The 24,850-nt window shown below is 35.0% G+C and overlaps 1 protein-coding gene across 2 annotated transcripts in view; it reads left to right on the top strand.

Moving 5' to 3' along the window:
- KIF6 (kinesin family member 6) overlaps nt 1-24,850 on the top strand; it is a 179,244-nt gene that overhangs the window by 38,342 nt on the left and 116,052 nt on the right. For both annotated transcript variants that reach the window (XM_068939555.1, XM_068939556.1), the window contains exons 7-10: nt 1,836-2,042; nt 5,562-5,705; nt 9,157-9,243; nt 17,434-17,537. In XM_068939555.1, coding sequence (XP_068795656.1) covers nt 1,836-2,042; nt 5,562-5,705; nt 9,157-9,243; nt 17,434-17,537 — 542 coding nt within the window. The remainder of the gene's footprint in view (nt 1-1,835; nt 2,043-5,561; nt 5,706-9,156; nt 9,244-17,433; nt 17,538-24,850) is intronic.

Here is a 24,850-nt window from a genome sequence, read left to right as displayed (position 1 = left end):
TATTCGTAGAATCAGAATTGCTGAATGAAGTGTTTTAACAGCATATAACTTTTTTTGGTATAACTGCATTTTAGATATGGTTGGGATGTGCATTTTCTTGCTGTTCAAAGCTCAAATGGCCTATACCTTCCCCCAAACCTGTTTATTTTTGTTCCCATGCCACATCTCACTGCCCTTTCATTTGTCCAGCTTCGCCCCTGAAGACAGCATGTCATATAACTGAACTCTGCTGCTCTATACAGGATTATGAAATGATCCTTAGAAACTGGCAGTTAAGTTGAGTCAATGCCTTGTCTGCAAAATTCCTTGTCTGTGTAACTCTAAATGCTCAAACTCTTTTCCCTCTCCCTCTGAGTTTGGTCTTATTAGGAACTGCAGCCCAAAAACAAATAGTGCTAAGGTTGTAATTTCATTACAAAATTTTCCCCAACGCTACAGGCTTAAGCTGTTCCTGTGCGCCACCTGCTTGTTTGCACAGGTGCAGGTCTATATAGTAATTAAGTTATTGCCTTGTGCTTTTGCAGTTTTCTACAAATGCTAATTTTATGTTCTGCCCATATGATTTGATAGGCTATCAAATCAGGCGGTTAAAATAAAGCTTCCTTATCCTTTCTTTGTTACACTTCGAAGTAATAGTATATAGGTCTTAATCTACCTTTTCATATCATAATTTTAGAATTAATGTTAGAATACAGTACATAGTACAGTGCATTGCATTAAAAAGCATTATTTGTAAAAGAAATTTAAAAAGTTATCAAGCCAGGCTATAAAGAATAGAATGCCATTATACAGTAGAGAAAACATATTCCATGTTTCTAGTCAAATTGGCCATGCAGCTTGATGTTTGTTGACATTCTTTCCAGTAGAATGGTTTCTGAAGTACTGTTGTTGTTTGAAATTGGTGTTGTTTATTTTAATCAATTATTTGTGAACTGGAAATATACAAATTAGCCAAAGATCTGATTTTGTACCAATTGCCAAGATCATTTATAGGAGGTCTGCTGTTGTTAATGTTGAAACCCATGTGCCTTCTCCAAGTCCTGATGAGGACTAACAATACATTTTCTGCTTCTTAAGATTTATATCATTTTTTTCAATTAGTATCTTAGTTCAGTCTCAACAACAGAAAATAAATCAACAACAACAACAAACAAAGAAGGATACTATATGAAGCTTTAGAAAAGTTTTATGTTCCTGAAAGTTTTATGGAAGGGAATGTTTAACAAGAAAGCTCAACTATGTTTTCCATTTCCTTCAAGATGTTTTGTTATGTATTTTAGTTTACAAAGTAGTTTTAACTTATGTTTTCCCTTCTTTCTCACTTGTAGAGTATTTCTAGCCTTCTAATGAAATGTGCTGGTAGGCCATCTTGCTGTCTCTGGGTCCACAGAGGTGATTGTCACAGCTGCTTATCTTTGCAATCTCCCAGACTGACTTTACTGTAAGAAAATATAGAAAAGGGGGAAGGAGAGGGAAGGGAGATTGGTAATATGAAATCAGGGAAAACAGTAACCTCTTGAAGATCAGGAATTAGTAGATTTCCCTTTCATCAAGTTCCCCTTTTCTAGCACTGTTCCTCACACTGTTAGAGTACCTTGGAACAAAGTCATAGGCTTGCTTGCAGTAAAATATGCCCAGATTAAAGCTATCCAAGTATTTGGTCAGGGTGAGAGTACCTGCCAGGCAAATCCTGCTGGGTTCTTCTTGCATATTTGTCACAGCTGTAATGGCTTACAAATTGGATAGATGATTTCAGTTTCTTCATTTTTGAGCTATACCAAACTAAATTTATTTATTAAATCAACATTTAGAATCTTTCTTTCTCTTTGTCATAGACACCAATGAATCAAGCCTCAACCCGATCTCACTGCATTTTCACTATTCACATCTCCAGCAAGGAACCTGGATCTGCAACCATCCGACGCTCCAAGTTACACTTAGTAGACCTTGCTGGATCAGAGCGTGTTGCAAAAACTGGAGTTGGAGGTCATTTGTTGACAGAAGCCAAGTATATCAACCTATCATTACATTATTTGGAGCAGGTAAAATTAGAATAGGGTGAAACATTTGTCCCTTCCCTACGCTCCAGTTGAGCAATGTGCATTGCTTTGGAACTATTGCTTCCCAAGTTCAGTTAGTCCTAGGACTGTGTATTTATAGTAGATTTTTTTAATGTTTGAGTTGATAGCTCCTCATTTGAAATAAAATATTTGTTAAACCATATTTTAAAATAGTTTAACAATTAATAAGGTTACATTAGGTAGAAATGCTTGTTTTTCAGGAGTGGATTTCTTGTTTGGTTTGGAATACTAAAGACACTAATAAGTTTACAACTCCATTTCTGCTTAAAATTTTCTTTGCCATCTTTACCCCCTGTCCAAACCTGGGGTCAGGTTGTAGCGCTTAAGAGTCATTGAACTGAAGTGAATGGTTTTTATTTGGTTCAAGGAAGCAATGTGATATGGTAAAGTATTAGGCTCTTTGCTCGTCTGTTGTTTCATTCCTCTACCAAAGAGAATGCTTGATTTTTTTGAGACAAGAATTACATTTAATCTATAGTTAGAGGTCCTTAATCTGACAAAAGGAGAGATTTAAGGCACAGCGGATGGCAGTCAGTCATTTACTGTTACACTGGATTTTTTTCATAGCCTCGTTTGTTTAAGTTTGACCTTGAAGTAAAACGGGTATATTTCAATTACGGTCATGGTAAGTGATAAGGGTAAGTGATTCAAAATGGGCCTCTTCTGAGTCATAAATTGCTTATTATGTATGTTCACAATCCATCTTATTTACTGTATGAATTTTACCTATTTACAATACAGCATCACATGACCTTTTGTGAGGTCAAATTTAATAATCTCTGGAATGTGTTTTAGGATACTCAGATTTGAAGTGGTGTAGAAGAGAAAAATATTAGCATTTTGTCAGGCAACTTTTGACTCCTATTATAGTATAAATACAGTTAGGGATAAGCATGTCGGGTTCTGTTTGGGATTGTGTATCACTAATAAAAACATTAGACCAATGAAGACCGTAAGAAATATTTTGTGTTCAGTAGGAACTGGACCATTCAATCCTGATTCTGCTGTGACTAATATCAAAGTGCAGGCATTTATCAAAATAATTTGCTTATGTGTTCAACTATTTAGATATGATCTAGTGATATGTCAGTGCATGTATGAGAAAAAGCCCAGATTTGCTTTCGTAGGTGCTTGAGACCAGCATTGACAAGAAGAAAATAAGAATGCTTATAACTAGCTACAAGACACCAGCAGAAGAGGTGGAACATAGTGCTGTGAGGAGCAGAGCTTAGACTGATAAACGTTACTAGAGGTGGAATGGGAGAAAGGATTGGCAGAAATTAGAAGAGCAAGGAGGTATGGGCGGGAATGTGAAAGGTAGTGGGATGTGGGTCGAGGACAGAGACACAGATCTTGTAACTGTGGATGGGCAGGAAAAACAAAGGAGACCTCTGGAGCAGGAAGATGGCTTCAAAGCATGAGATGCACATAACTGCAGAGCGTAGATGTAGCCAGTAACTCTGTATCCACTAGAGAGACATCCTAAAATCCTTGTCTCCTACGCCTGCTCTGACCACATTTCCTGGCCACCTATTGGCTTGATGTACTGGTGCAAATCTTTTCCTTGAACAAAGGTTACTGCTTGCCTAATGGATGCGGACAGGACTGGGCCTTTTGGGCACACTGCAGAGTATATCATAACTTGTGACTCTCAGGTCTTATTTTATTCTTCAAAATATTTCTAAATGTTTCAGTAAAGCTATTTGTGAATGATTGTACCTATAATACTTATTACCTGCTCTTTGCTGTTATTGTGTTTCGCAGAGGATAGGGTTTTACACTCCACAGGTGAAAAGATCTCTGACTGCTTTCGTGTTTAAAAGATTAAAGAGGTCTTAAAGTGTTTTCTTTCACCCCACCCCCACCCCTACCTAAAAAAACTTTCTGGCTTGAATGGTGGTGATTCAAACCAACATACTGCAGTCCTGATTCAACAATAGTGTTAAGGCCTGTTAAAATGAGACCTACCAGTATCAAAAAGGAATACCTCTTACTTTTGATATCAAAAGGGTGGTAACACTGTCTTTTTTACTGTGTCCAAATGAGACAGTTTTTTTATTATATTGGACTGGGCACTAGGAAATCTAGGCTCAAATCTTGCCCTTTCTACGGGTGATCTCTGTCACTCTGAAAGAATGTAATTGTTCTGTCCTTCAGACTTGCCATTTTCCTATTCCAGATTCCTTAATTAGATTTTAAAGATTGATTTTGCGGTTTAGATGAGGGACTAAAGGGACTTTAGTCATCATCTCCTGTGTTATATGACTCAGTCGCATGACAGTAAAGCAGCTCCTTCATTGTGAGAGTGGGTCACATAGCTTTTCACCACTGGTGTGGGTGGGTCCAAATTCTGTCTGGGCTACAAACTTCCTGTGTGAACTTCTCGGTAACACAGTTCCCGCTTTTGATGGAAATAACATTTCGTCCTTCTCGTTCTTTTCCCATGTTGTCTGTTTAGACTGTAGTTTCTGTATGGCAGACTGTGAGCGTACATACTAAGGTGTAACCTACATTAGTGTAAGATTTCTAGGCAATATTATAAACTAACAGTGATTTAACATATTTCCATCTAACAAGTTGTAAGAAGTTAAAACTGTGCTCCAGAAATGTATTTTCAGATTGCTTTACAATATAGTAATTTTCATGTTATGCATTTGTCCTTCTGAGGGCTGTTACTGTAAAATTTATAGTATTAAAAAATTTTAATTTTCTGAAGACCATTAAGAAAAAATAATGCCAACAAAAATATTAACACTAAATTTTCTAAAATAACAGTTTTCTTAAATACAGCATAAACAAAATATATGTTGATATGTAACACTTTCAAGGAAAACAAATTCTAACTATTTGGGATAGCTTACATAACTCATATAGCTACAGTTTTTCAGTACAATGCTTGGCCAGAGAGCGGTTCAGATCTTTTGTATCACAGTAGTTCATGGGGTAATTTAGCTTTTTATTTAATAATAATTAGGTCCCTTGGTAATTGGTAATTGGTAATTACCAATGAATTGACCCCCTCTAAGAACTGTGCTTTTTAAGAATGTGTCATTTTAAAAGCATGCTTTAGCAAATGTTAAGGAAGTTTTTAGCTGAATACTATTCACATTTTAGTTTCTTGTTATGCTAGAAAATATTCCAGGAAGATTTTCAATAAGTGACTGCGTCTTGCAAAACTCTGTGGTTTTAAGTTCATCGTGTGTTCAGTTTACATTTTGCTGAGAAGTTATAAAGTTAGGGTATAATGGAATTAAATTTATTTGATCTCTCAGGTCCAGCTCCTACAAAGACAAGCATGCTCTAATTTACATAATAATTGCTTCAATAAAATCAGCATGTTTGCAGGTAACTGTGTTTAGCTTTTGTTGTATCAGAAATTCAGGTTGCTGAGCAGATTTTTTTTTTAATTCTCTTCCTGTGTTTATTGTTACCATATATGTAAATTTAAAAGGCTTTTTTCCATTTTCACTATTATTTCAGGTAATAATTGCTCTTGCAGAGAAAAATCGGTCACACGTTCCCTACCGAAACTCTATGATGACCTCAGTGCTAAGAGACAGCCTGGGAGGAAACTGTATGACTACCATGATAGCAACGCTCTCTGTAGACAAAAGAAACATAGATGTATGTTATTTCCATCTGTTTTCAAGGAAAAAATTTTCACTTTTTTCAAAGTCTGCTCTTTTGACTTTTATTACAGTTTGCAGTTCAAGTGTGTAGGCTTTCATTCTTATCTACACAAAAAACATTTCACCATTGTCTTCAGAAGAGATAATTCGGTCGGTGGAAACTACAGTAAGATGGAGACAAATTCTTCCTGATATTCTGTACAAGAGATCTATTTGTCACTGATTTCATATTTCAGATCCAACTTCTACCAATTGATATAGGCATATACCATGTATGACAATAATATCAGAGTATTTTTGGCAAGTTTTTCAGGATAGATGTCAGTATTCAATAAAGCAGAGTATAGTCAGACTATAAACACCTTTTAGGAAATGGGATATTCTCTAAGTAATCTTAAGTGAGGGAGAAGTTGGGAAAGAACTTGCACTTAGTAGTCAACCAATAAAATTTAAAAATTGAGCGCTTTTCTGATGAATAAATCTTTGAGTTATGGAAAAAAAGATTTCCATGGAACTTTCCAAAGGACACATGGATGGGATCTATCAGAATTCTGATCGTGCTGAAAGTCTTGAAAGAACTCCTGTGGACTTCTGTGGAGCCAAGATTTCATCATTTGAGTATTGTAGAAAATTCAAGAGTTTGTGGTGGTGGTGGGAGGGAGTTGGGTGGAATGATTAGGATTTTTTGGACACTTTTCGGATATTTTTAGCTCCTTTCACTAGGTTCCTGCCCTGGAATTCTACATATTGATATCGTCTTCTCTTTGTTTACCAAAATATATGTTGCAATGTGCATACCTAGAGCAATGCTCAAAGCAGTTTATAATCTAGTTATTTCCTGATTTTCTGTAACATGAAACTATTTTGCTATGAGCAAACAGAAGATAAAACTATTGGAAAAGCCTATGATTATTTTCTGAAATACAGTGGAAAGCGCTATACTTAAACAGTACTTCATCTGCTGAAGATGTTTTCTTCTTTAGAAAAGGACTTTGCTGTTAAATGACAGCAAATTGTTCAGACTTGTAAACATGCAGTTATGAAAGTGTGATGTCTGGTTACAAATGCAACTGGAAAAGTCTCTTAATGCATTTTTTAGGCTGCATGAGATAGTCACCCTTTTGTAAATCAGTTCAGCTAGTGCTGAATCTTGCATTGCAGTCCAGGTTCTATTTCTGAAATATTTAGCCCCAACAATTATCCAGACCAGGATTCTGACAGCTTTCATGTTCTTCCTTTAGCATATACCATCTGTAGGACAGATCCAGTTTCTCAGTCCGCCCAAAAATAAACAGAAATCCCTGCACTGCCCCCCAAAATCCAGTATGTATAAGTAATACTAGGGCAGACGTTAAACCAATTATTAAACAGGGGGAAAGGTCAGAATTGGGATCACCATATGATTTTAATTTTGAACCCTGGGTGGCATTATGCTCTTATCATGGTTTTTTTCTTCATTGGATATGTGTTTCATTCATGAAGGACAAGACAGACTTACCCCAGTATGAATCAAAATTGTGTAATAAAAGCAGTGTTCTTAAGGACCAAGCTTTGTCTCTTGACAAAAATGAGAACAATAAAGTGGAGAATTCAGAATAAGAAGGCGTATTCTTATAGTAGGACAAATAGACTGTTGTCCAAGATAATTACATTATATTGCAACTTCTATCAAAGAGTTTATATAAAGCCCATATCACTTATTTCATGCTAGTTTGTGCTTGAAAGAAAATCTTGATTCTGAATGGCAGATATTTTAATTATTATAGCTGTAAATAAAGTTGAATGGACTCCGTTTTCAGCAGAAGATATGTAATGATAATAATCTGAAAAATCAGAGTTTGTTTTTTTTTTTTTTTATCATTTTACTCTATAATTCATTGATACTGTTGACTTCAGTTTCCCTTCTGTAACATGTGGTTATTCCACCTCCTTACAGCAAAGCAGTACTTAGAGGAGTAATTGATTAATTTTTGTGAAGCCCTCAGGTACTGTAGTGATAAGCATGGTAGAAAGAATGATTAGGAAAGTAGTACTTGTCAGCTTTGATTAGCATTGTAATAACATAGGGTAAATAGATGATAAATTCACATATTGAACGTTGAATAGTTGAATTGATTAGCTGTCTATTAAATTAATACATGCTTCACAGTGAATAGGGCAAAGAAGTCTGGTGGAAATATATATATGTATAATGTACATGTAATTGTACTTAGTGAAAATATAGAACTTAACTAAAATTACATTGGCTGATTATAATTGCACAGGCACTGTACAGCAGAGGAAAACAGAATCCAGCTAAGACTATGTTTAGCTCTATTAATCATAAGGCCTTCCTTTCCTTTCCTTGAGAACTTGTTTCATTCACAGTGTATCTTTTGCAATAAACAGCAGTCTTTCATCATATAACTCTACTTCAGATTCCACCCCTCCAAGCACTGGGAGACACAGAGGTCCTTTGTATAAAAGAGTATGTGATCATTTATTTAAATTGGTATTGTTGTATTTTGGGAGACTGAATGAAATTGCTTTAATTCAGAAATAGGATTCTTTAACAGTAATAATAGTCTATGACTGTAAGGTGTTATGTGTAAATTTTTACATTTTAATAAAAGCAAAGTAGCACATCAGAGAAAATTTTACCGTATAGTTTATCAAACACTATTGGAACTTCTAAGGCTACCACGTGATATTTTGTTTGAGCTGACTGAGATCAATTGGTTGCTTTTATCCATTAGGTAGGTAGGTTCTTTAGTGGAGTCTGGCATTTAAGTATTTGCTGACCTCAAAGGAGAGAATAGGAGTTAGACATCTATCGTTTTATTCCATGTCCTAGATGGTAGTATGTACTGGTTGTCACAGACTGTCTTGCAGTCTTCTGGTTTTCTGTCGTCTTGATAGCACACCCCCACCTCTTTCCTTCTTAGCTCAGCTCTCAGACAGTTTCTTACCTGATATTATAATTCTCCTCTATGCCTCTAATTTGTTTCTCTCGCTTGCGTCCTAGTCTCCCACTGTCCTTCCCTTCACCTCTTTGCCCATCTTCTCTTACACGTGCTTCTCCATTTCCATTTTCACCAAAAAATGTTTTTAGTTGATTTCCATTTTTCTCATCAGTCAAGTTTTTTTCCTCTCTGAGTAGTATGCCTTTCTTATCCTTTAGTACTAGCTGGGGAATCATTGAAAACACAGTAGATCAGGGGACTGACTGGCTCAGTAAAGTAAGTCTTTTGATTTGAGAGTTTTGTATGTCAGTTTGATTAATATGCTAACCTATTATCCTTGAATATTGCTGCTTACGAATATGAAATCTCAGATTGCTTCTATAAAATATGCCGAAAAGGAAACTTGTTTTGATGACTTCATCAGCTCTCTGTTCCAGTTACCTGGTGCAAAGCTAACTAAATTTTTTTCTTTTTTTCTTTTTATATTTCTTTTTTTCCTTCTAGGAATCTATATCAACCTGCAGATTTGCACAGCGAGTTGCTCTTATTAAGAATGAAGCAGTTCTTAATGAAGAGATTGACCCTAGACTGGTGAGAATTGTTTGGGGACAGAAGGAGATTGCTTGTTTTTTAGTTTTAGTAACCTAAAGCAGTCAAATAGATGTTGAGGATTTTATGATGAATCATCCTATTAAATGGATTTTAGATGCAAATTCCAATCTTCTCTGTAAAATAGCTACTACTTTTATTTTATCTGCTGGGGATAATTACCGTTAAGCTCATCTTTATAAAACCCCTAAAGGCTTTCTCAGCCCCTAAAGCAGCTGAGACATTATTATCTTTGTGCTGACAACATTATTGTCCTTACGTTGCTTCTTTTAGGGTGGTAGTTTCTAAATCATGGTCATAGATAATCGGATGTTCCTAAAGCTCTTAAAAATCTACCAATAGCACTAATCACTTGATGATGCTTTTTTATTATTTCTCTCCTTTACTTTGATCTCATACGTGTTACGTTGGATTAAGGACGTTAATGACTGCATTAATTATTTTCCTGGTAGTGCTTTTCCATGTAATCAACTGCTAAAATTGTCTTAGAGGTATTAGGTGATAGGGAGAGGTGGTTTGGTCTTGATTCACTGATGTCAAAGGGAATGGGATCAAGCTTTGAAGAAAAATGTATGTATTAAACAAGAATCCATCTGTTATTGTACTGAGCTATAGTTCATAACATGTAATTTCTAGTGAATTTCAGCTTGAAACTGCTGGTAAGTCACTGCTGTTATTTTGTCTCTTGTAGGTGTAATCCAATTAGCTTTGATCAAGTTACCATGGACAATGCTAGCAATGTAGCTACTCAGCATGGAGGGTTGTAAGGTTTAGCCATCCCAGTATTTTCTCATTTTAGGATTCTGGCAGTCAGTTGCAAGCTTTCCGCTGCTGTGGTGCACTGTTAGGGGTTAGTCTGTCACAATGTTATTGTGTTAACTATGGCTTCTGAGCCAGCTTTGTCCTTGGCACTTGCAGAAAATGAGTGGAACAGTATCTTGCTTCGAGGTGAGACAGCATGTGAGTTTCTACAGGACACCAGTCAGATTGTTTTGCTGTCAGTGCTTCTCTAGATAAATGCTTCCCACTAGGCAATTAGTTCTCAGGAATAAAGTACCACGTGGAGAGCAAAACTAATTTGTTCTTCAGCGTATTCTCTCCTTTGCTTTATTTTCTCAAGCATATTGCAGTTGCTTATGTATGTCTTGCTGTTATTTTTTCATTGTTCACAAAATGATACGGATGAATCAATGAATGAAACAAGCATTCAATGATGTGAATGTTTGTTTAACATAAAATTGCTCCGCCTTTTTCTCTGTCGTTGTCTGTAAATAACTTTTTAAAAAAGGAAGAAGGAAAAACTTTGCTTAATGTGTGGAAGATACAGATTTCTTATAAGCATATATCCATTTATTTCAATGGATATTTATTATTTCCTTTGGTGGCTTATAATCAAAAAATTTTAAATGTAATCATCATCCTCTGTCTGTCTTTCTTAGTAATGACAGAGCCTACTAGGAAGTCAATACACCAAACTTAGCATCATGGTATATTTTATGATAAAACCATCTTGATCCTGACATTTTTGATTGGAATCAGTATCATGATCTTACCATTTTAGTTCCTTTTTGATATCTTGAACCCTTTATAGTATTTGTTAATGATTTAGGTTTTGTTCCTTTAGAAATATTTGATGCAACTAGCATTTTCTATACATCAGACATTACAACACATACTGTATAAAACTTATCATACAGGTAAATAATGGTCTTTTTGCTGTCTTGTACCTAAATGCTCCCCAGATTCTTTAAGTTAATGGGAGCTGCTGGAAGCTCAGTGTTCCTGAAGTTAGGATCCTAAATCTGTCCTGCAGGCTACATTGCAATGTTGAGACAAGCGAGCCTTCTCTGGTACAACAAGCAATGGAGTACAGAAGTATGGTACTCAGGTGCAGGCTTCTGGTACTCATGGTGTATTTTAACCCTCCTAAAATGTGCTGGAAGGGCAATATGCATGGGTGCAAGCAATCCAGAGATTTCAAGAGAGTGTTGATGGCAGTTACTTGACGCAGTCGATTGACAAGCCGATGAGGGAAGCTCTATTAGACTTGTTGTAAACAATGATGGACTGGTAGGTGATGTGAAGGTCTGAGGCAGCTTTGGCTGTGGCAATGATGACATTGCAGAGTTAAAAATCCTAAGAAAAGAGAGCAAGACAAAAGAGAAAGTGCAATCACAATCCTGAGCTTCAGGAGAGCAGACTTCAGCTTGCTCAGGGATCTACTTGGCAGGATACTATTTGAGATCGCTACGGAGGGTAAAGCGGCCAGGAAAAGTTGTTGGATTTTGATGGATCACCATTCTGTGATTCTGTGATTTTCAAGGACAACCTCCTTAAAGCATAAGAAGAGTGCATTCCAATGTACATAAAGTTGGCATGGATGAACAAGGAAAACGGAAGTGAAGATGAGCTGCCTGGGAAAAATGTAGAGACATTGCCTGAGCATGCAGGGTATGGAGTTAGGAAAATCATAGCTCAGCTGGAGGTAAAACCAGCAAGGAATGTGAAAGGTAAGAAGTGCTTCTATGAGTAAATTGACATCAAAAGGAAGGCTAAGGAAAATGTGGGCATCCTGCTCGGTGGAGTAATATACCTAGTGACAAAGGACATGGAAAAGGCTGAGGGGCTGAGGTACTCAGTGTCTTTTTTGCTTCAGTTTTTGCTGGAAAGGTTTGCTCTCAGGCCCCAGGTGCCAAAGCCTACTAGCACACGCACACTAGCACTAACACACTAGTGTGTGTTCCAGTAGAGAAAGATAAAGTTAGGGAGCGCTTACACTGCTTGGATGCGAATGAGTCCATGGAACAAGATAGGATGCCTCTGTGGGTGCTGTCAAAGCTAGTCAATGCCATTGTGAGGCCACTGTCTGTTTTTGAAACGTCGTGGCAATCGAGGAGGTTACTGTTGACTGGAAAAAGGCAAATATCACACCCATCTTCAAGAAAGGCAAGAAGGACTATTTGGAGAAGTACAGGCCGGTTAGCCTAACCTCAGTCCCTGGGAAGACTGGAGCAAATTCTTCTAGAAGCCATTTCCAAGCACATGAAGGACAGGAAGGTAACTGGAAGGAGCCAAGATGGATTTACCAAGAGCAAATTGTGCCTGACTAATCTAATAACCGTCTGTAACGAAATGACTGACTCTGTAAGCAGGAGGAGAGCAGTGGATTTTGTTTACCTGGACTTTAGCAGGGCTTTTGAAACTTTATCATATAGTATCCCTACAGTGAAATTGGTGAGTTGTGGGCTCTATAAGGGTTCTATAAGGTGGATGGAAAATTGGCTGAACTGCTAGGCTTAATGACTGTGATCAGCTATACAAAATCCGACTGGCAGCCAGTAAATGGTAATATTCCTCAGAGATGTATAATTGGGCCAATACTGTTTAATGTCTTTATTAACAAACTGGATGATGGGACAAAGTGCACTCTCAGCAAGTTCATGGATGATACTAAATTGAGAGAACTGCTCAATACGCTGGAGGATAGGGCTACTATTCAGAGACCTTGACAGGCTGGGGAAATTTGCTGGCAGGAACCTCGTAAAATTCAACAAAGGCAAATACAAAGTCCTGCATTTAGGATGGAATAACCCCATGCAGCAATACAGCAGGGCACCCAATGGTTAGAAAATACTTTCCAAAAAAGGACCAGGGGATCCTGGTGGACAGCAAATTGAACGTAAGTCTTCAGTGTGTCTGTCTTTGTGATGAACACCAACCAAATACAGGGCTATATTAACAAGACTATAGGTCAAGAAAAGTTATTATTCCTCTGTACAGCACTTGTGGGACCCATTTGGGGTACTGGGTCCAGTTTTGGCTCCAGACCTTAACATGCTAAAGCAAGTCTAGGAGAATGTCATCGAGATGGTCAGGGGTCTGGAACATATGATGTACAAGGAAAGGCTGAGAGAAGTCATTTTTTTTCAGCCATAAGAAGAGCAGATCAAGGGAAGGTCTTGTCACTGTCTGCGTCTGCCTAATGCTTCAGGGTACAGAGAAGATGGAGCCAGAGTCTTCTGAGTGTTACACAGTGATAGGACAATAGGCAATGGACACATGTTGGAACACAGGAAATTGCAATTCTGTGTTTGGAAAAAAAAAAAAAGGTGAGGAAATAATTTTCACCATGAGGGTGGTTAAATATTGGTTGCCCAGAGAGGTTGTAGAATATCCATCCTTGGATATGACCAAAATGCAACTGGACAAGGCCCCGAGCAACCTGACCTACTTGGCCCTATTTTGAGTGGGGGGTTGGACTCGATGACCTCCAGAAGTCTCTTCCAAACTATCATTTTGTGATTCTAACTCCACACCAACTCATTTATCTTGCTTCTTGTCTAGCATAAATAAGAATCCTACACAGAAATCTTTGCAACAAGGGTAAGAGAGATGGGAAACTTAGCTATTTTTTAAATTCTTTTAAAATTTAAATATAGTATCATTTAATCTCTAGTTTTTTCAAAGGTCCATATTAATCTAACTGGTTATTTAAATCTATCAGAATATTCTTTCCAAATATTCTTTATTTTTCTTAAACCCTCAAAAAAAGAGGATAGTGTGAAGCAGGAAGACTATACCTCATTCAAAGAACCTTTCCATATTCAAGATCTGTAGTAAGAAGGCACACTACCACACTGAAAGAGTCCATACAGTAAAAAGCTAAGAGATGTACAGTTGCACTGTACAGCTCTTCCCTAAGATTGCTCTGAGGAATATTTTGTCTAGGAAGAAAGAACTTTGTAAAGTTCTTAGGAAGCTTGGGATAAAAGGAAGACAAGTAAATGAGTCATAGAAATAGGCTTTTCACAATAAAAGTTTAGGCTGCTGTTCACATCTGGAGCAGCAGAGTAGCTCTGCAGACTAATGGATAAAGCATTTAGGAAGAAGAGATGTAACAATCCACATTCATAAAGCATAAAACATTACTGCATCAGGAAAACACATTTCTCCTTCTTTTGATATATGTAACAAAAGTATACTTCATTTTTTATTAATAGTTGATTACTTTGTTCTTTGAAAGACTGTATATGCCTCTAGCTTATTATGTCCCAGATTTGTTTGAAGAGGTGCTCTGTATTGATGAGATTTATTATATTAATAAGCTTCTATTAGTTTATTTAATATAATTTTCTGCACATGGAAAATTTATTTCCTTTCTAAATATTAAGAACACCTACTAAGGATTGCTCGGTTCAACATAGCATAGCAGATGATGACAGCTAACGGAGCAGCTAGACTTGCATGCTGCACATCAAAGATGTTTTCTGTCATGGGAAATGTTTGAGTGAGGTTACACTGGTCACACCAAAGCTGGGTAACAGGGATATAATGAAGGAAGAACTATAGACACATTTCAATATATACAAAGTGGCAGAGACATCAGATGAAAAGCAAGTTCAAAAGTAATGCTATTTTATTACTTTGTTTATATGTAAACAGACATTATTTAAAACTGATAGTCCTTTATCAACATAATTGTAAGTTTGAAGTTTAGCTTTTCAGTTCTAAAGAATATAAAATCTGAATGAGCTGCTCTAATTTCAGTGACCCTATTTGCTTTTATTATATCTTATCATTGTTCTTTTAATGGGCAAAATCTTTACTGTATTTCTAATTTTTCTCATGACTAATTTGTAATCATAAGTTTTATGTATTTTATTCTGATATGACTTTCTGAACTGACTAGGAAATGTATTTGCCTTGAACGCTGAACCATAGAAGGGAAAATTTGGATTAAAAGCATAAGAAGCATTTGATTTCTTAAAATGGGTGGATTAGACGCTTGCTGTTTCCTTTATTGTTACTTAACACTCGTTAACACATTTCAGTCATGGATAATGATTATACCTTTATTTTCTCTTGTTCTGAAAGTTCAGAGGGAGTAAGAGTATCTTATCAGGTTATTTTGCTGTTTTTTCATTTTTCTTTTCAAACAATTTCTAACAGTAACAGAATCACGAATAAAAAAAGAGAAGACGCTACACAATTCTGTCTTTCTATCTTTCTGTTCTTGTCCTTCCTTCGTAGGCTTTGTAGTAGTAAATCATGCAAAAAAAATTCCTTCCTTAGCCACAGAAGCCTTTGATTGAGGTGGAACATGTGCAGGCTCCTGAACATTTACTACATCCTGTGGAGCACAGATCTGGTATGTCTCGCTCTGCAGGATCATTTAGCAAGTAAAACAAAAGTGGGCTAGGAAGGATTAGAAATCCATTCCTTCTTTTGGAAAAGTGAGGAGGAGCACAGTTACCTGGGCTGTATATGGCTCTGTGCTCATTGTGGAATTTGTTGCCCATCCTTACTACTTAAAGTATATTACCAGGATGAAATTATTCAGTAAACTGCTGGACTTATGATTTTTTTCATAAAATCAAATGCCATTTGTTTACATAATTCATCATCATGAAAGCTGAATACATGCTTTATAAACGGAGTGTATAATACCTTCTGATAGATCTGAGATAACTCTGACTGCTCTACAAACTTTATTCTTCATAATGGAGACTTCTTCACTCATTAAAAAGATGTGCATGTATCCATTCTACTTTTTAAGCAGCTCAGCAGTGCCTCTCTCACTCCTGACCAAAAGGACTTAGTTTAAACTGAAAACCAAGCTGTTGACCCTGAATTAAAATTGAATCTCTTCTGGCATTCATTTAAAAATATATATTACAATATTATGTATCAACAGATTTTTGTTTGCTTTTATATTACTTGAAGATCAATGCCTTATCCTTACCGTGAAAATGGCATTTCCACTGTTTTCTGATTAAGGTTAATTATTCTAACAAATTTGAATATTGAGCAAAGGTGGTGTATCAGTCCTGCTATTTTAAACTCCAGCCCCAAATGGTATTTTATTGACTTAGAAAGTGGAAAAGACTACATCACAGTGTAGCGCCAAAGTGAGGCATCCTAAAATCAGGTTAAAATGCTTATCCTGCAATATTCTTGAAGCACTCTTACAATGTCTATAATTAGCAATTCACCACTCTAACAGATTCTTAGATAAAAACATTTTTGAACTAGTGTAATCTTTTATGCTGTATGGTAACAAATATGTTATCAGTAAGTTTAGAGTAAAAAAAAAAATTGAAGAATGTTTAGAGTGTTTTTAATATTTGAAATAAAAATAGCCATTCAAAGCTTAGGAATTAATTGTTAAAATTAACAATTAAGTAAATATAAATGTTTGGAAGAATTTTAATGTCCAGTGAATATGCATCAACAGTCTCAACAATCTTAATTCTAGAAATTGTATACAATCAAGTATGATCCTTTTTTCCCTGAAAACATGCCTCTATGGGGTGGTTATTTGCACATGGAATCAATGCATTCATACTCATCTAAAAATAACATTGGACTTTCGATGCGTTTGAGGTGTCATAACGTGATATATCATTAGAATAATCAGTCTTGAAGTAACTAAACATTTGTTCATTCATGTTTTAGACTTAGGGACTTGCATATTGTGCTTGCTTCACAGAATGTGACCATAGGAGGATAATAAATTGTAAAATATATTTTTATACAAACTTTTTTTCGGAAGGTACAAGGTCCGGTAATAAGCAATTAAAATTAAGAAATCCAGTATAGTTCTCCAAGTCACTTCCTCAATTATTACTACTCATTAATGTCATTTAATTCTCTTTATGTTGCTTTATAGCATTCATTTGTTAGCAACTGATACATCTAATAATTATAATATGCTGTAATTCTATATGGAAGTAGGTTGTTAGATGTAAAAACTTTACTTTTATACTGTAGTTGTCTGTCTTCTTCTGTCAAAATCATCAGTTCTATTTTAAATGTGTTTTCATCCCTAACAAGCAAAACTAATGAGTCTCAAAGCTCTTTTACTCCCATGGCAAATTACTTTTCTCTTTTGCAAATAATCTTTTGAGCTCTTTCTGTATAGCCATATCTTCTAACACGTAGAGTTTACTGAATTTGGAAGACTTTTCATGTTTTTATGAATGGAAAAGGGGAAAAAAAAGTGCTTTATGGATTTAAGGCATTAGGACAGTTTTAAAAATGAGATACTGTTTAAAAAAAAGAAAAAAGAAAAATATAAAGTGTACTATTTTCCTAAACTCAACCTTCTAATGCAAAAATAACCTAGTTATTACTTTGTAGGTGATGCATGCTTTATTACTTTACTGTTTGTAGATGATTGCTCAACTGAAGAGCGAGATCCAGGAGTTGAAGGATGAACTGGCACTAGTGACTGGCGAGCAAAGAACAGCAGAGCTCTCACAAGAAGAACTACTTCGGTAATACCTCAGTTGTTTTCATTTTCTTCTTTCATGATGAACATTTTGTCAGCTTCTTTGTTGGCATAAATATTTAAATTCATCTCAGAGCTTTAAAATTCTCGGAGATAACAATAAAGTGAAGTCAGGTGCCAGGTTACAATGGCAGCTTTCCATGAAAAGCTGTATGAGGCTGCTGGCTTCATTTTGGCAGCCTCATCTTTGAGGAAATGAAGTGAGGTAAATGCAAAGGATGAGAATGCCTATCAGATGCCAGGCAAGAAGTGTTATATAATAGTATAGAATAAAAAAATCAAAATCTCTCAATACTAGGTATAAGATCTGAGAAAAACTAAGAAATATTCTTTGTACTGAGAAGTTCCTGCTGCAGTGCTAGTTTGATATAAACAAAAAAAAAAAAAAGAAAAGCTTGTATTTCCAATACACAATAAATCAATGTCTTAAAAGCCAAATCTTCAAAATTTTAACTACTGAGCGTACTATTGAAAATGCATGATTAATTCATACAAGTGTTTAAGAGCTCTTAGGTAACTGGTCATTAAAGCATGTAAGAGTATGCTGTGTATAAGGTAGAAATATTCACTGAGTCTAAAAGGTCACCATAACTAAATTCAATTCCCAATTTTGAAAAATTATTGCTTCCGTAAGATGGACCTATTTAATCTCTTTGCCTCATCCAAATAAAAATGTACTAATTGCCTTGAGATTTTGGTTGGCTGGTAAATTAACGGTAAATAATTTGAAGCTGTTTACTATCTGATCTTAATTTCCCCTGGAACTAATCCAGAAGAATACTACCAGTGCTAAGCATCTCCCCTGCTGTGTAGGAGATCCTGGAAAAATGAGACATGCTGCTACCTTTAATCTTGAGTTTCTTATGTAGAGAGTGGTTGTTCTTCATTCTTATTTCTAGTTATTTTGTTTGTTTTTTAAATTCAGAAACTAAATAATGTCTGTATCAAGGATGAGGAACTAGATAGCCTTATGTAAATGTTTATTTTACAGTGTTAATCTGAATGATTTTCAATATAGGCAGCTGCCAGTATAACCTGCCAACTGGAGTTCCTACCCAGTTCCTAATGGATATGCTATTTAGCATTCTACCCCAAAGTATATGAGTTTTCCTTCCCTATGTCAAATGCACCAAGGACTTTACAGATATAAGAAAATAAAAGCATAGAAAGAAAATATAAGAAACAATAAAAGTAAGTTTCTTTTTCTTTAAAAGAGAAATTAAATGCCCTTATTGGCTAGTTTCTCTTTGCCCTGACAGAACTAGTCCTTAGGAAGATGAGTGACTCTCAGTGACTTTATTGTGATGTACTTATATAGTCTGTACATTAATTAAAATATTTGCTTTCCTAACTTTATTGTAAACATCTATCACATGAATTTTCCGCTATGGTCTTGCTTACAGTTTGGTTTTGTAAGGAAATCACATTTTGGGAAATCATTAGGATATTTTCAGGCCATAGCTATAACTCACATTTCCTGAAATTTTGTACTGGCTTTTTGCCACAAAACTGACAGTCTTATAGGTGGAAATGGGTTTGCAGTTGATTAAAGTTTTTAATATGAATGTGCAAAGGAAAACGAAGAATGTGAAGTAGTGGATACAGTTGCAGTGAGGCATACATATGTCTGGGAGGCCTTGTATCAAAAATGTGTTAATAAAAAGATTCATCAGTTCTGTATATTTTTTTAAGCCTGTATAGGACAATAAATAGTCCATTATTTTATCAGAAAAAGGTTGCTAACAGAGACCTCAGTTATATTAGGACAAAATAACATTTTACATTTTTTTTAATTTATCTTTTAGTTATATTTCCTCAGAGTCATGTAGCACATATGTTCATTGTTTTAAAGATATGTTTTTGCTTGGAACAAACACTCTAATTAGGATACAGAGCCAAACTTAAGTGCTAGTGACTGAAATACAAGACATTTCATGAAGGCCAATAATCAACAAGAAGGACCTCAAAAGTTTACCCTCAGCAGTCTTATATTCCAAATAGTGACTTTGTTCAATGATCGTTATTTTTATTGCAGACTTAAAGTGGACAACATGATTGGTTTTACAGAACTTTTTATGGGTGGCATAGTCTCAAACAGAGCGCACAAGATATTGCTAGGGAATTCCTGTCATAGGCATGAGCCAGTCAGACTCATTTATTAACATGATATGCTGAATGGAATGTTGAAAGATGAGTCAATCTTTTCTTTAAACGATTCAAGTGGGGGAAATATCAAATGTCAGGCTCTGTTTATTATATTATTTTGTGTATTTTTGCACACGAAGGTTCACAGCTCAACAACTGTGAGTACTACTGTGTGTACTACTTTAATGAAAATCTTTCTATGCTTTTGAAAATGTACGCATTTTGACCTTGATTTCATATGTCAGCAATATTTATGTGAGCATACTGGTTTTGGTTGGTTTGAAGTTCCTGTCATGATCATTTTTCAACTTTGAAATATATGAGCATCAACAGATGGCATCTAAGTGTTCTGTCTCAATTTAGAATCTATCAATGCATAACATAGCAAATCATTATGATAATTCTGTTTATTGAGACTGATCATCTGGGTTTAGGGCTATTCATTATCTGGAGAGTTTGCACAAATTAATAAATATACAAGTGAACAATCCAAACATAAGCATTGACTTGGATGAGGAGTGATAAAAGCATAATTTACTATTACTGAAACATGTCTATGTTGTGGTTTACATCTAGTTATTATATAGTGAAACCTAAATAATATTACTTATTAGGAGGCATAGGGAGCAGATTGCTATGCCACAGAGTAGAGGAAAAGAGACATGGTATATGTGATAATGCAGCATAGTGTTTTGCCATTTATTTGGAGTCACCACACAATAATGGCTTTTAGGAGAATAATAAGTACTGTAGGGGATTCTTGACAGAATAATACTTTTTTTGATTGGTTTTTTTAACATGCATGGAGAGGAAATTATAATTAAGATTGTTATAGATTTCAAATACTATTTGCACGTTTCTGCTTAGTTATCTTCTGCTTAACCTTAAATGAGCTGTATCTCAACATATATATATTTATTTTAATAATCTAAGTTTACATAGTTCTTTTCAAAATTCTCAGGTTTAACGTAAGTCTTAATGTGATTCATTACCTCCTAAGGAGGAGGTAATTAACTAGTAAGGAGAAATGTTACTAAATGTAAACTTAACAAAAATAGATGTGTTTTAATATTTTAATTCTTCTTATTTAAGGGAGATTAGTGCAAAATTAATCTTCTGAAAGCATTCTCTGCCAATGTTCCAATGTTTGTAATTATTCTTTAATTCTGGGCGCAGATGATCAAAGGTACAAAACACATCAGTAAAAAACTCTATAGACTAACTAAATGTTTATTTTATGGTCTCTGCATAAGTCTTTGTCTCAAACGCTTTTCAGTAGAGGGTAGATGCTGATATGACAGTAGACCCAGTGGGTACAGCTATAGATCTAATAATATATTTTAGTCTAATAAAATGGAATTGATAAGCCATTGGGTTTTTGCCCTATATATGTGTTGTGAGAAATACATGTAAGTGGTTGCCTTGGAAATAAAAATTTTAACATAATATTAATATTTAAGTATTTTATATGTTTCGTGGCATACTAAGTTATGCCAAACATTTGTTAAAATAATGAACTTCATTCCACTTGCTTACTTGCAGGGTATTCCAGTGAAGTCAGTGGTCTACTTACTGGGGTTAAAATTGTTAGATTTTTAAAGTTTGTGTGTGAACATACTGTAGCTGGTTCTTTTTTTTTCTTCTCTTTTTTCTTTTCACTTGAATCGAAGAAGTATTTTTTTTTTTTTAGTTAACGGAAGAAAACACATCTGTCAAATAGGCTTTCCTAATTACCACTACACTGTCACATTGTTGTTCACTAAATTTACAACAAAATGGAAAACAAATGCTCCTGACTTTGCTTTTGAATGATAAATTATTATGCAACACAGTTTGTCCTGAAAATAAAGCTACAGCTGTCTCTGGAATTCTTAATTCAAAATTCTATTTTAAATAGTTAGCATTTACATTACCATGTCATATTTTTAGTTTTATTATTTTATTCTCATAGATGTTTAAACATACATGAATTCTGCTGCTCTCATTTTGTTTATTTAAAAGCACACATAAAACGTTCAGCTAGACTACATAAGTGATTCAGAATGGAGTTCATAAAATGCTTCCAAAATCTGAATTGCTTGCTTTGGATTTCAGCATCTACTTCCTCAACAGAAATGGGCTGATCTCTAAATATTTCTTTGAGCTAGAGAACTAGTTCCTTGTTTAGGGGGGGGAAAAAAAAAAAGGGAACACTTTGCACTTTTGAAAAAAGTACGTAAAATGGCATCATGCATCCCAAATAGAAGGAAATCGTAAACTCACAGGCTTCTATATCATACTTTAGAATAGAATTAAATTGCATTCAAATAGATTTTTTTTTCTTTAGTGAGAAGCATGCCAAAAATAAAAGGGAGAGGCCTTTTTGTTTGAATGGTTTGGGAATTTGTTGTTGTTGTTGTAACTGAGCTCAATAGCAATTTACAGTATGTGCCCAGAAAGTCAGGACTTCAAATCAAAGTCGTGTGTTCCAGAGCACCCACGCTTCCAGAACCTTTGCCAGTTGGAATTCTCTCATAACAGGATCGGAAGTACTGGCTTAGCACTTTAATTTATTAATAACTTTACCTTATTTCTTTCAGATACATATGTTTTTACAGCTTCTCTATTTTTTACTTCAACAGTCATATATTGTTCATCTTATGCTAGTGCTGGATTTCTCATTACTTCTTTCTGTCTTTCATTTTTCTGTTTCAACTTTGTGACATCTGTATGCTATCACGGTATTAACAGTATTGCACTGTTTTACAATGTAGAGCTTTAACACTTAGTCATACTTAAGCTGTTTAACAAATGGTTTCATTTACAAAGCAGAGCAAATGTTCTTATTTGCTGATCTCAATGTTCAATTTCAGTTGCAAGGTGGAAGAAGTAGAAGCATATTACCTTGCCTTATGTCAACATGACTATGCAGACAGTGGATTTCTGCAGAAGATAGGAGACTAAATGACACTGAACCAATACTATGTAGCATGATATTCAAGGAGAGAAACTATGTTAACCACAGAGTAGTTTTAAAACATCTCACGTTAGCACTTAGCTTAGATGCCTGAATTAGAAGCATATTAAATCAATGTATTTCTCCAACGGGCACAATTTCCTTTAAGTGACAGAAAATCTTTAGCAACTGCACAGGAAGTTTAGATTCCTAATTCAGGTACCTAAATTGAATGCTTAAAAGTAAGAAAGTGTAAACATCTTTTCTTTGATCTGAGGTCATTGACCTAAGTAGAAAATTTTCTTTTATTATTTAAACTGGCTGCCTTTTACATTGAAACTATTGATAAATAATTTAGAGTTCTTTCAAAGATTTGCCACTTTATTTTCCTGGGAAAAGGAGACAAAATACTATGTCCTGTCTTCTAATGTTCAAAAATATACCAGTCATGTAATGCCACATTGTTTAGTTAGAGATAATGGAATATATAACTCGTATTAGTGAGATGTGTAGAGAAAATATATAATAGAGTAACAGAATTTGATTATTTAGATTTTTTTTTTTAAGTTTCGTACTGAATTTCCAATGTTCAAAAGTGTCTAGCTGGAGCAGATTTTTGAATTCTCACTGAAATCTAGTGGCTGCCTGGTCAACTGACATGCTTCTGAAAGTGCCACTGAAACCCTTCTGCATCTTTTGGCACTTTGAATATCTTTTGAACAACTTTTTCTTCTGAGTTTACTTCCAGGTAAAAACCTCTAAGAAAAACTTACAGAAATTTTTCAAAGTAACCTCTCACTTCTCTACTGTAGGAATGTCTCAGTGTTCATCTGCATGAGTCCTTTTGACTTTCTTAACTAATTCTTATTCTTGCCTATGTTCTTTCTTTTCATTTTCTACTGCTACTTTCTACTCAGAGATAATTGCGCTTTTCAAATTTTGACGAACTGAAGCTTAGTTTTCTCTTGCTTAGTTTTCTCTTCCTACATACAGATGCACTCTAGTGATTAATTTATGACCACCATTATGGCCACAAATATTTGTTGACAATGAATAGCATTTCTTTATGTATGTGTTTTAGGTTTGTTATTACAAAGTACTATTAAAGAGGCAAATTATGTATCCTGCAAGCTACTTGACATGTTTCTTCTCTGCCGAAATTCTGCCCTTGTGGTATTACTGAGGCATTTTTTTTCCGTACAAGCTGGTCTTGGTCTTATTACAGTCCATCTCAAATCTCCCCTTGACTGACTGGTGCAGAGATTTAGGCTTGTGTGCATCTCATCATTGATATGAATGATTTTCAACTGCATAGAAAGTCCTTACATCTGTTTGTCATATTGAAGCCATCAAATTCAGAAGAATCTCCTTATATAAGGAGGTAGTAAAAATAGCTTTGTCCATATGTCTAATAAAAAAGAAAAGAGAGTGATACCTGTAATAGAAGATATGTGCTTCTCTACTGTGCAGTGTAAATGTTTAATGTTAATTATTCATCTGTGGGCATGATACTCTTTACTATACAAAATTATAAGCTTTATTTGAAAAATTTTTACTCTAGAGTAACTAAGCTCAATACAATTGAAAAAAAAAATGAAATAATTACATTCCACGCCAGCTTGAATTCCAGTAATGTCTTTGGATGCCACTCTGTTGGCTATGTAAGGAGACTGTATATAAATCCTATTTGTTGCTTACAGTATGAACAAAATGTCTATGGTATTCACAAATCCCTTTGTTTCCACTTATTTTCAGTAGAGAAGGAATGTACTTTTGCTTTGTTATCTTTTTTTTTTCATAAGCATTTGTCCCCTGTTGAAAATATTAAATAATAAGGAATAAAGGGTTAGGAAAAGAACATCTGGTCTAACAAACATATTCTTATTAGGCCTGGAAATATCAGACAACATTAAATATTTGTGAAAATCACTTTACCTCCTTAAATGTAATTATTGGCTGTGTTCTCCATTTTCCTCTTTTTATGCAACGTATATGTTTTAGAACTTCAAATTTTGACGTTATCTGTTCCTCTTTTTCTATTTTGTACAAGATATCATGGCTTTCTTTTTGGGAAGGTTAATATATTGATAACTGTGTCTAAATCTCACTGACAAGCTTTATTTTCACCAGTTTAGGGAATTGCTATCTGTGCAGGTGTAAGAATAGGATTCACTTCATTACAGAGACTCAAAGACTGGAAGTTTTCCAAACTTCATCAT

The sequence above is a fragment of the Struthio camelus genome, chromosome 3 (assembly GCF_040807025.1).
Source record: "Struthio camelus isolate bStrCam1 chromosome 3, bStrCam1.hap1, whole genome shotgun sequence".
Classification (NCBI taxonomy): domain Eukaryota; kingdom Metazoa; phylum Chordata; class Aves; order Struthioniformes; family Struthionidae; genus Struthio; species Struthio camelus.
The sequence above is the reverse complement of the archived record's forward strand: the minus strand, read 5'-3'. Positions and strand labels throughout refer to the sequence as shown.